The following is a 12924-nucleotide window of genomic DNA, read 5'->3' as shown; positions in this document are numbered from 1 at the left end:
TTTCTATAGCGTTATAATGCACTCACAGATAATGGAGCGTGTTCAATGTCCCAAACCATGGACCCTTTGATATACTACTACTGTAAAGAAACTTTATCACCGCACATAAAACCTGGTAGCCTAGTCGGTGAAACAAAAGATGAAAATTAGGTGAGAAAATGTATTACTTTTTGGGCAAAGTTTAGCGATAGTTTTAAGCAATCTCAGCTTACTAAACATTGTACTTTACCAGTAATATGAATGATTTTTCTGATTTTTAATAATAATTAATACGAAATAATTTACATGTCCTGAGCAGTGTTGACTCTTTTTTTCTGTCTTAAACACTGTGTAGTGTTACAATTTTATAAGTGATGTAATCAGTTTCATAGTTGTATAATCACTACGTAATTGTACGTTAAAATACGTGACATGCTGAACCACACCTAGCTTTTTTTATGTGAATGGATAGAATATGTTCATTACTATACAATATATTTTTTGTATTTATAAAGCCATGTTTTGGCTTTTCAGCCTTGTTTTTTTCTGGGCTTGGCATGGCTTAGTGATTATGGTGCTCGATTCTCAATCTGAAAGTCGCGGGTTTGAATCCCCGTCACCGAACTTGCTCGCCCTTTCAGCCGTGGATGCGTTGTAATGTGAGAGTCAATCCCCCTATTCGATGGTATAAGCGAAGCTCAAAAGTTGGTGTTCGGCGGCCTTGACTAGCTGCCCTTCCTTTTTTATCTGTCACCTCTAAACTAGGGACGACTAGCAGAAATAGCCTTTGTGAGGCTTTGCGTAAAATTTAAATCAAACCATTTCTCTGCTTAAGCCTTCCTCTACAAATACTCTGCTGAACTGACCTTATACAAGTAAGAGACATTTATCGGAAAAGAAAGAAAACAAACTTGGATCCTACATACATTACACACTAACTCAGCAGCAGTTTAAGATTCACCATGGAGCAATGTCAAACAAGAAAAGTTCACAGTTTTATATTATCCATAGCATTTTTCTTGGCAGGTAGGAAGTTGGACTTATCAGGAAACTCGACTCAATGGTGGTCTGAAGATGTAAAAGAAATCCTACAGGAAAAGGTCGCTTGTTTTGTTGATCAATATTCCAAATTTCCGCTCAAAGAAGTGGATCAAAATGTAAGTTATTAATTTTATTCAGATAATTATCTTTATAACTGCAAAAGCAATAAATATTCTATAAAAAATAAAATACTTAAAAAAACAACAAAATATAATTAACTTTGCTATGTTTAATATGGTTTTCGAAGTTTGAAAAAAAACAAAACAAAATCGTTTGGTGTTGATAAAATTTGTTCGTGTTGCATATTACATGTAAACAATAAAAATAAAGTCAAATATTAATTAAAAGTTTCAATATTGTTACGTATTATAATTTACCTCGCGCAAAACTATAATTTATTATGTTTTGTATTATATTTTGAAATAGCCTGAAAGTGAGTTAAATTGTAATCTGGATATAGAAGTTAATTAAAGTTTGCAAAAATTTTATATATAAATCATTATTTGTAATAACCAGCATTATAAATTATATAATTTTAATACATATAGAAATTATGATATTTGCCAAAAAGACTGATACACGCAGTTTTCCTTCATAATATAAATATATTTTAATATTCAAACAATAATACAATTTATAATACTGGTTATTACAAATAATGATTTATGTACAAAACGTTTGCAAACTTACAAACAATATTGTGTCTTCTATCTGGTCTGAAACTTAGTATTTTATCGACGTCTCACGATGAGCGAATTAATTCTAAATTGATACACGAACACTTTACTTAACGGGCAGCTAACTAGCTTTTGGCTGTTCACACGTGAGTGTTTTTACCGGTGAAGTTATATAATGTTTTCTTAAAAATACTAGCGTCCGATGATAATCCGCTGAAGTTAAACGGATTATTGTTCGAATCTATAAACGTTCTTGGTCAAATATCTAAAGTTTCCCGATTCATAAGCGTTAGTCCCAGTTATAGCTTCCGAGATTTATAGTATACCAAGTATAGCAAGCCAACAATATATATCGTCTTTTCGCGTTGCGTTGGTTACTCTTTATACACTGAGGAAATATTCTATGATTTTCAGCTAAGGCAACAATGGTATTTACACACATATGTATATTATTGATTTTTACGCTCGAGAATCTTCTATAAATTTAGTGAATAGGCGTGGATTTCGCAATACACATTAAAAAGTGTAAGTTACATGCATTTCTAAATATATATTTAACTGAAATAAAAATCGGTATTAAAATAAATATATAATAGCAATTCCGTTACCATATTTGGCTACTCGAATATCATAGACAAAATAACTTAATAACGTGAATAGATGCAACAAAAGCAGTCTTTTATAATTGGTAGTTCTTCCACTGTTGTTTATAACTTCTGCGCATGTTCTACATACTGCTGATAACACTTACTCCAACTTTCAACTCCTGGACAATCATAGGAGAAGGCCCGGCATGGCCAGGTTGTTAAGGCACGCGACTCGTAATCCGAGAGTCGCGGGTTCGAATCCTCGTCACACCAAACATGCTCGCCCCTTTCAACTGTGGGAGAATTATAATGTGATGGTCAATTCCACTATTCGTTGGTAAAAGAGTAGCCCAAGAGTTGGCAGCGGGTGTGATGACTAGCTGTCTTCCCTCTCACACTGCTAAATTAGGGATGACTAGCGCAAATAGCGCAAATTCAAAACAAACCAAACCAGTCATAGAAGCAGGTTGTCTATCTCTACCTGCTCTCCTTAGCAAGTTTCACACACGCTTAATCGAATTCAGGTCCAATGAGTGGTAACTAAAAAGTTAATTAAATATTCACCAAGTGAATTATGGAGTTGTCGATATTCGAGAAAAGGATGGTTGTGTTCGATTGTTCAGTAACAGTTAGTTCTTCTGTTAAACTGATCAATAAATCAATCAGGTTTCTTATATCGAAAAAAATTCTGCTTAATATTATTAATATTAGAATATTAGGCCTAGAGTAGTTCCAGAGCTTGTGTTGAAAAGATTGTTTGTGAACCTAGGCCTATAGCTTGCACCAACAGTGAACATAGCCTGTAATAAAAGTTATTTTAAAAAATAAACTGATCCGTTACCTTTACATAAACTGGGTTTGGCAACATATTTACCGGATAATCCAAAAAGAGTTAAACCGACTATAATATACTATAAAACAATAAAACATTTCCATACACCTTACATTAGTAAGCTAACAGTCTTTCTATTTAAATATCCTTATATTTAATATGCTTTGAAGTTTCGTTACAAAATTTTTAACCATTGCTTGTTACTAAGCAGCCAAGACGTTAGGTGTGTTAAAAATACTACATTATTAACATTTTGTATAAAAAGTAGACATGTTCAGTGACATGAAACCCATCGTTACAACCGAAATATTCTTTGGGTTTTATATTGTTGTTTTTATCCAAGGATAAAGAAACTGGTTAAAACATCCAACAATTTTTTTTTGTATTCTAATAATTTTCACATGTATATACTGTATTCCTGTTTTTTAATAGAACTTTCAGTTTTTTTGTATTCGATAACATCCATGGTCTCTGTGTAGAAAAAGTCACCCATCAACATTTTCAAAACCCGGAGGCGGGTCTATTAAAAATGAATCCCCTAACTCTTCCAGTGAATGTTTTTGTGGCAAAATTCAAATCCTTGTTTCAATTCTTTGTAGAAAACTCTTTCCTGTCGCCTATACAGTACACAATAAGACAAAAACCTTCATACGTATAAACCCTCGTACACTTCAGTGTGCATAATAAAACCGACACCAAAACTGTCGTACACTTAGTTTGTTCATGAATCTTTGGATACGTAATTTTACATAGCCTAATTCGAGCCTCCATATGCATATATAGCTCATGTGTGTGTAATTTATATACTAAGACCGAAATCTTCGTAAATTCCAGTTGTTCTTGAACCACTGGATGGGTACTGTACTGTACGTTTATGGACTGAAATAAAAACTATCATACATCTAGATGTTCATGAATCATTCGACAAGTACTATATATACAGTGTACAACGTGTGTACGCTTAAATTGTTCATGTGTGCTGTACGTTGTAGGATCAAAACCAAAGCCTTCGTATGTCTAGACAACTCATGAGCTTATATATACATATACTGTAATTACACTTATTAAGACCAGTGTTGAATTCGGAAGGTGTACAGGAAGGGATTTCCTTCCTGAAATATTCTATTTTGTCGTTTTTTTTACAGACGTTGTAATCAATTTCCCAGCTTTATATCCTTCCGCCCTCGAGTGGAAATGTCTGAATTTAACACTAAGACAAAAATTCAAATTTCTGGCTGTTCAAGAGTTGTTAGAAGAGTAGTGTGTAGTAAACTGAAACAGTTTTGTACGTTTAGCTCATTCATATGTCGATTGATATATCACGTGTACAGTAAAGCAAGAACTACTTTTTTATTTGTTTGTTTACTCTCACGTTTTATTCAGTAAGAAGGCCATCAAAACCGTTTTTCAAACGGATATCTTGTTTTTCATGTCGTAGCTATAGTGCTGACACTTAACGTTAAAATATAGATTTTCTTTCGAAGATAATTTAGGTAGAGTCTTCATTTGTAGAGACAGCCTTTCCGTGGTGTCACCACTCTCTCCTGTTTCGGCAGAGATTTTCTACTCTACTAACAAGAAAGCTAACTTTCATATTGACATTTATTAGTTGCTTCCATAGTCACGAAAACTTATTGGCTTCTATACAATAAATTAATTCCGCAAACAATAGAATCCGTTTGGTTTTGGAAACACAGGACGCTAACAGCGTACTGTTATTTATTCCTTGATATTTATATTAAAAACAAGATAACAAATTAATTACAGTAGTATAGAAGAAACCAACCTTCTACTGATAGATAATTAAAGTTCCAGTCTTACTGTCCAACTTCTGTCAAACATAATACTATTAAATGCTTGGACAACAGAGCTGAAATTATCCTTGAAAAAAAACAAACACTATCTAAGTCAAACGTCGACACACCACACAGTATCTTAATGAAACACAAAGGTGTATCACTTTAATTACATCACCAATAGTTTAACATAAAAACACAAAATTATACAACAGACAAGAAAAACAAGTTCAACGCTGTTTATTTCCCGTATGTTCAAAATTAAAGGGAATATAAAATGTGTATATAAAAAAAAAAACACCTTAATGTTGATGTCATCTGGAAACCTTACAAAACACTCATCTCTGTGTTTGTTGTCATCTGGAAACCTTACAAAACACTCATCTCTGTGTTTGTTGTCATCTGGAAACCTTACAAAACACTCATCTCTGTGCTTGTTGTCATCTGGAAACCTTACAAAACACTCATCTCTGTGTTTGTTGTCATCTGGAAACCTTACAAAACACTCATCTCTGTGTTTGTTGTTATCTGGAAACCTTACAGAACACTCATCTCTGTGTTTGTTGTCATCTGGAAACCTTACAGAACACCTAGATCTGTGCTTGTCAGCTGATGTTACACCATTGTGCAAATTAATTGAAACAAATGGTCATTTTACAATATTTTCAGCATGGCGGCCGATGTAGGCTCGCTGGAGCCGCTGATTTCCTTTAATAGTCATTTTTTCACACAGACGGCGTCATTAGCTATGTTTTGCAGTACGGTCGATCTATTTTTGGGATATATGACGAAATTTTGAGGAATATTATGTCATTCGAAATTGCGTTAGAAAGGCAAGAAGACCAATCAAAAACAACTTCTTACCAACTCAATGAAGAAAAATCGGTATCAACGGGGTCTGAAATACAAGAACTGGACGCAAGAACAATAGAGGAAGGTGTTATTCAGTGAGAAGATTCAGTTCGCAAAACATCCTTTGAAGATGTTTTGGGGCTTTTTCAGCTACTATGGCGTTGGAGACTTATATATCGTAGAAGGCACGATGCGAGGACCACAGTACATCGAAGTTTTGCAGAGAAGAGTCGTTCCAGAATTGAAAAAGAGATTTCCAGATGGATCTGACATTTTCCACCAAGATCTGGCTCCGTGTCACACATCGAAACTTGTGAAGAAATTTATAACTACAACGCGAATAAAGGTGCTGGACTGGCCTGGAAACTCTCCGGACTTAAATCCTATTGAAAATCTTTGGGCGATTTGTAAAGAAAGACTTCGGGGAAAAGACTGTACTACGCTAGATAAGCTAATTGAGGCCATAATTAAGGTGTGGTACCGTGATTCAAGAATTAATAAAGATTGTAGTCAACTCGTGGACTCGATGCCAAAGCGGATTAATGATCTTCTGAAAAATAAAGGCGGTCATATCATGTATTAATTTGTGAGTAATTTTTGGATTCTCAGAAATAAAACGCAAAAAATTGAAAAAATCGTAATTTTCCGTCTTGTTTCAATCAATTTGCACAAGGGTGTGGTCGGAAACTTTACAGAACATCCAGATTTTTGTGTATCAGTTGATGTAATCTAGAAACCTTACAGAACACTCAGATCTGTGTTTGTACAGTGATATCCGTCGGAGACCTTACACAGCACTCAAATCTGTCTTTATCAATTGATGTTAGCCGGAAACCTTACAGAGTACTCAGATCTGTGTTTGTCAAAATTAAACAAAGAACATCTGATGGCAAACGCTAAAAAAATGTAATTTACGAGATACCATGTTTCTGCAAACAGACCAACATTGGACAAGCTTTGGATCGAGAACAAAAGAGCACAAATCCTGAATAAGACTGATGAAAACATAATTCTGTCATGTTTGAACGCGCACATGTTGACTGGGTATAAAATAGACTGAGTCAATTACAGTCACATGGAATCAGATAAAATTCCGGAAAACAAGAAAAATTTAATCATTCCATAACAACACGATGAAATTATTGCTAAACAGGAACTCAGTTCTGACAATCAGCAATCCGTGGCCACCATTGGTCAAATTATCATTCGCTTCTCCAACTACACCTTCAACCAATCAAGTCACGTTCATCGCAATTCTTCCGGACAGTATATAAACCCTGCAAAATCCAGCCCTACCTTAATTTTGTATATACATATATTAATTTCGTTATAGGTATTGATCCTTAGTAGTTCAGCGGTAAGTTTAAAAGGTTATAACGCAAGTTTCGATACCCGTGGAGAGCACAACAAAGACAACCCATTGTGTAGCATTTTGGTTAGCAACCAATAAAGTATCATTTCTTTTAACGGAGAAGGGAGTTTACTCAGAGCAAAATATTCCATACGATCATCAGAAGCGAGAAAAATAGACGGTTTATTTGTGCTTTTATAGGTTTCTCCCCTAACGGCTAATGTATGAACGATGCGAACATCTACATTTCACAAATTCGTCATTCTGTGTCTCCCTCGTTGCCAGAAGGTTAAAGAGAAATTGTAAATTTTCTGGTTCTTACAATTTAAACACACGTTTAGAAAGATTCCCGTCAATTTTTAACATCTGTGCTAATTTTGTAGATTAACTCTCCAAGACCTTTCACAAGTATCACGTCATACTAGTCATCTGCTGCCCATTTCATCTTTGTTTGTTCGTTATATAAAATTTGTTTAAATCATGTCTTATGGTTTGCTGTTACTGCCATGAAACATATTTACTCTCACGGCTGAAAAAAAAAACATTTTTCAATACATGTGTATGTTATTATGTAAATGAATGTTTGTGGTTTGTTTTAGACCAAAGATATATTAGGCTATCTGGCACGTCCAATGTACGGAGTCGAACCCTGAATTTTAACCTGAGTTAAAAGAGCATACACTTACTGCACATGTAAGTTATGATGTAGGTGGATGTAAAACATAACTTTTCAATGCACGTGTATACTATTGTTTATTTTTTCATTCTGTGTATATGTTATTGTTTAGGTGGACGGCAACCATACCCTTCAGGAAAATATCTGTGACCACTCTGCTGTACAACAGGCTTATTTGGTAAGTAATCCAAAAGATATAACTTTCATGGGCGATTCATTTTAATTACACTCCTATAAGTAATAAATTAGTGTAGTGTTAAATTTCATCGAGCAGAGCACTGCCAACATTTCTCAGACGCGTGACGTCACTATTAGTATGTGTGTGTGTGTGTACATACATATATATATATTCATGATGTCAGAAAAACATGTAGGTTCAATAACTCGTCAAACAAAATGAAAACAATAAATACATACACATATATCATGTGTTCTAAACCTACCTTCAGTTTTCATGAGCTCATTTTAAATAGTTTATTTGTTTGTTTGTGTTTTTAATTTCGCACAAAGCTACTCGAGGGCTATTTGTGATAGCCGTCCCTAATTTAGCAGTGTAAGACTAGAGGGAAGGCAGCTAGTCATCACCACCCACCGCCAACTCTTCGGCTACTCTTTTACCAACGAATAGTGGGATTGGCCGTGACATTATAACGCCCACACGGCTGAAAGGGAGAGCATGTTTGGCGCGACGGGGATGCAAACCCGCGACCCTCAGATTACGAGTCGCACGCCTTAACACTCTTGGCCATGCCGGGCCCATTTTAAATAGAGATAATATGTATACTTCGGTAACTATTTGTGACTACTTAAATTACTAGTAATTTGAATACGCAGATATTTCAGAGAGGAAACGCAAGTGAACTCCACTGAATTAAGCAATAAGGGAAACAGGAATTTGGTAGTTTAAATACAATAGTTTTAGTCTCCTTCAACTTAAGTTTAAATAATAACAATCCGCAGTCAGTGTTAACAATATTTAATTTCATAATGATTTTCACACCTACTATCCTATTAGCTCACGTAACTAAAAACACGACCTTCGTGTAAATAATAAACCTTTTGAAAATATGTACATTTTAAACTCCCCCCAGTAGCTTAGCGGCATGTCTGCAGACTTACAACGCTAAAATCCTGATTTCGATACCTGTGGTGGACAGAGCACAGATAGCCAATTGTGTAGCTTTGTGCTTAACTCAAAAAACAACGTTTTAAATACACAGTATAATTACGAAATGTATTTTATTTAATGTTTTAATACCATATTCGTGTATCATGATAATCACGTAACATATGAAAAAAACAACAAACAAACAGAAAAACAATCCATCTAATGCCAACTTTTGAGGGACAGTAAGTGTGCTGGGTGATCAGAGAGCTATGCCAGCGGGCACGGGGAGATAACAAACAGCCAGAGTGTCATCTGACACTCTAAAAGTATGGTTAAAAAGACGCGCAATATTTGAAGTGTTGGAACTCAATTCCAGGTTCAGATGACGGCGTGCCACTCGAACAGCAATACAACTCTTTCTATAGACATTCATTTTAGTTACATTGCTGTAAATAATCAAATCATGTTATGTTCTAGTGAAATTTATTTGGATTATACTATTGTAAATAATCATATCATGTTATGTTCTAGGGATGGGCATCCATAAAAAATAAAAGTGGACTAACAAAATAAAACAAAAAAATATTCATCTGATGGCGCCCTATGACAACACTTAGTTGTACACATTTCACGTATGTCGTTTAAGGGTTGAAATGTAAATAAGTAATAGTAAGAAACACACGTTTTGGATGATAAAAATTAATCAATCTATTTTAGAATATCTAAGAAACTGCGAACAAGTACAGAATATTCACACGTTTCATTTCACCACAATTCCAATAAAAAAGATTTAATTTTTCTCATGAATTATTTTATACTTTCATAGTACTGGAAGAAAGAAAACGTAGCTCCAAACACATACAGCATATGTTAAGTTTCTGCATTTATGGTAATTATGTATATTTTTCAATAACCAGGTATTTTCGCAAGTAATAGGAGTTCCAATAGGGGCTAACTATTCTACTGGTATTGAAAATTTATATATATATATTTTTATATATATATATATATATAATAGGTTTATTGAGAATTACATAAAACCGAATATCATTGCTTCAACTTACTAAGCGGCCCGGCATGGCTAGGTGGTTAAGGCACTCGACTCATAATCTATCACACCATACATGCTCGCTCTTTTAACTGTGGAGGCATTATAATGTTACAGTCAATTCCACTATTCGTTGGTAAAAGAGTAGCCGAAAAGTCGGCGGTAAGTGGTGATGACTCGCTGCCTTCCTTCTAGTTTTACACTGCTAAATTAGGGACGGCTAGCGCAGATAGCCCTCGAGTGCCTTTGCGCGAAATTAAGAACAAAATAAACAAACAATCAACTTACTAGTTACAGATATATGGAGGGTTTAATTAGTATAAATATTATATTATGAATACAATATAATCTGCCGGTAGAATTAGAAATTGAAAATGCGAAACATCGGTTTAAAAAATATATACTATTTTATATTTATATGGAGTGTACAGGGCGTTTTTTTCTCAACATTTATCAAAATGTGTAAATCCCTCCAGTACGCATTACAAATTTTGAAAGGCAACAAAAAATTAAATTTACGTAAAAATATTAATCGGTGAGAAATATTATCCGCTTTGAAGTTAAAATTAATGATCAGAGTTTCAATTAGACAATTAAATATACTTTTTTACGTTCTTATAAAGATTAAAATGCATTATACTTGTCATAAAAAATAAGTATTAGGCCTAGAATATTCTTAAATATTTTTTATCTTAGTCCCTTAGAAAATTTCAAGAATAGGGTGGGTGTATAATAATGGCATTATTAGAATGCATTGTTAATTACTTGACTTCCTAGCTGTTATTGTTTTAGTCAATAGGAATAAGAAAATATCTAAGGTCAGTTCCAGTGATCAAGTGATGTTATCGTTATATCGCTAACCCTAAATAATCAGATTTTAAAGTAAGGAGGTGGCTAACGTGAATTAAGTGAAACTTAGCAGACGCAAAGTAAACCGCAATTAACATTTAAAAAAAATTATAATAAATTTTTATTGAGTTATTTTACATTACTATACAAAACTTCAATTAATCGGTAATTACTTACCACTTTAGGACTACGTACCTTGTACTCTGAGAGGTTTTCTGTACAAGTATATACAAACGTAGGTATTTCATACATTTGAAAAAACAAAACATGATGAAGTTAATACAGATAGGCTTGCCTCTTAAATAAATACATAACAATAGGCAGTGTTTAAAGTGAATTGGTAATTACAGTAAATTAAAAAAATAAATATACTTCTTCATTTTGCTGGAATGTTTATTTTTATCAAAGCACCAAGTTCTACCTTAACAATAATCTACATAACCATGTTTCCATATCACAAACCTTCAAAACCAGAATGCTTTATGTAAAAAGAAACTTTAAACTACTTGAATATTTTATTTAATTAAAATAAATAATTTTATTCGTAATGCAGCCACTTTTCTAAATTTTACCCTACTTATTAAATTGTAGTTCAAACATTTTGAAACTTAAAATTTTAATATTTTAAACACATTTGAAAATATCTGAATTTCTAGAGAGAGAAACCGTTTATAATAAAACATGTTCTCTTGGTGATGTTTTCAAGTCAGCCATTAAAAACATAACGTTCAATACACCTTTTAGGCTTACCTGAACTATGTGGCAAAACACGGACAAGAAGCTGGTTTGCCAGGAGTTAAATATACCAACCAACAAATTTTCTTTATTCAGTTTGCCCAGGTATGTCCTACATATTTGCTTTATTGTCTTGAGCAAATGTTTTGTATAGTGTTTTTGGAAAAAAAAAAAACATTTTGGCTATGGTTAATTCATTATGTGCTAATGAATATTATATTTGTTCCAATACATAGATTGACTTGTGTTTATTCTACTAAGGCGTTTCTGTAATATACCTTACACATGTGCAGACGTATCTTGAGAATCACAAATATATTACTGTTTTTCAACATTCCAAGCGAGAACCAGATGTTTATTATCTACGAATTAACTTGAATATATTTTAACCTGTTTACTGCCAAGTATTTCAGCTGCTACAATACAACTCTAATGCTTCTTCATTTTGTAACTTTTTTGTGACGCCATTTTGGATCGAAAGTGAAATAATTTGTAAGTAGGTGTTGACATCTAGCGTTGAAGTTAGGTATTATTGAGAACGAATTAACTCGTCCGTGGCACTGTGTTACCGATCGGCTTGGACGAGTTATCTCGTCTACTGCACTGAACAGGTTAACCTAACAATCAACCGTCCCGCTCCTTTGCTAGTATACATGGGTCATTACTGGATTAACACATAGGCCATCTAAGTCCGGGCCTAGGGCCCTGGCAATCATCCAAGTAAAACAATTATCGTTCGTAAAACTAGAAGAATGGATGTAAAAGAGAGCTAATGTTATTATTACCATTATTTTTGTCAGGTACTTACCTTTTTAATAGTATATATATATATAACAGAGATGCCAACCATTACGATTTGAGCGTAATCATTACGATTTTAGTGTATACATTACGACTATACGTTCATACAGACAAATATTACGACTAGTTGCAACTCCCAAATTATTATATATTATATAGGCCTATACAATAAAGTGATAAATTGTTCCCCAGGGCTTGAAAGGGGTAAAAAGAAATTTTCTAGTGAGATACAAATAAATTTTGATAATAAATAAAAGACATAGTCCAAATGGCTACTTGCGATAATTATGTTTGTGCTTGAAATAATAAAAAAAAATATTTGTATCTCCGACGTCTACCAATAGTTTGAGTGCGGTGCTTCTCCATACTGGGTACGTGGAGGAATCCATTGTTACGTCATCAGTGCTTGTCAGCCAATCAGCGCTCGCATAGGTGGTTATTTCTCGTTTTCTAAGCGACATAGAAACACCAATGCGATCGTTCACAAGTTGGAAAATAAGAGGCCTTGTTCACCAGATTGTTTAGTTTCTGGCAAATCTAAAAGGACTAAAACTGTGAAACAAAAATTTAGGAAAGAGTATAGTACAAAATA

The 12924-nt window shown here is 33.8% G+C and overlaps 1 protein-coding gene across 4 annotated transcripts in view; it reads left to right on the top strand.

Moving 5' to 3' along the window:
• The window catches only part of LOC143227851 (neprilysin-1-like), a 93429-nt gene that overhangs the window by 66701 nt on the left and 13804 nt on the right, over positions 1 to 12924 (top strand). For 3 of the 4 annotated variants that reach the window (XM_076459190.1, XM_076459192.1, XM_076459189.1), the window contains 3 exons: positions 1006 to 1136; positions 7904 to 7969; positions 11541 to 11636. In XM_076459190.1, coding sequence (XP_076315305.1) covers positions 1006 to 1136; positions 7904 to 7969; positions 11541 to 11636 — 293 coding nt within the window. The remainder of the gene's footprint in view (positions 1 to 1005; positions 1137 to 7903; positions 7970 to 11540; positions 11637 to 12924) is intronic. The other variant, XM_076459191.1, reaches the window with a different exon arrangement.

This window comes from Tachypleus tridentatus, chromosome 10, assembly GCF_004210375.1.
Source record: "Tachypleus tridentatus isolate NWPU-2018 chromosome 10, ASM421037v1, whole genome shotgun sequence".
Classification (NCBI taxonomy): Eukaryota; Metazoa; Arthropoda; class Merostomata; order Xiphosura; family Limulidae; genus Tachypleus; species Tachypleus tridentatus.
This window is presented reverse-complemented; position numbering and strand designations above follow the sequence as displayed.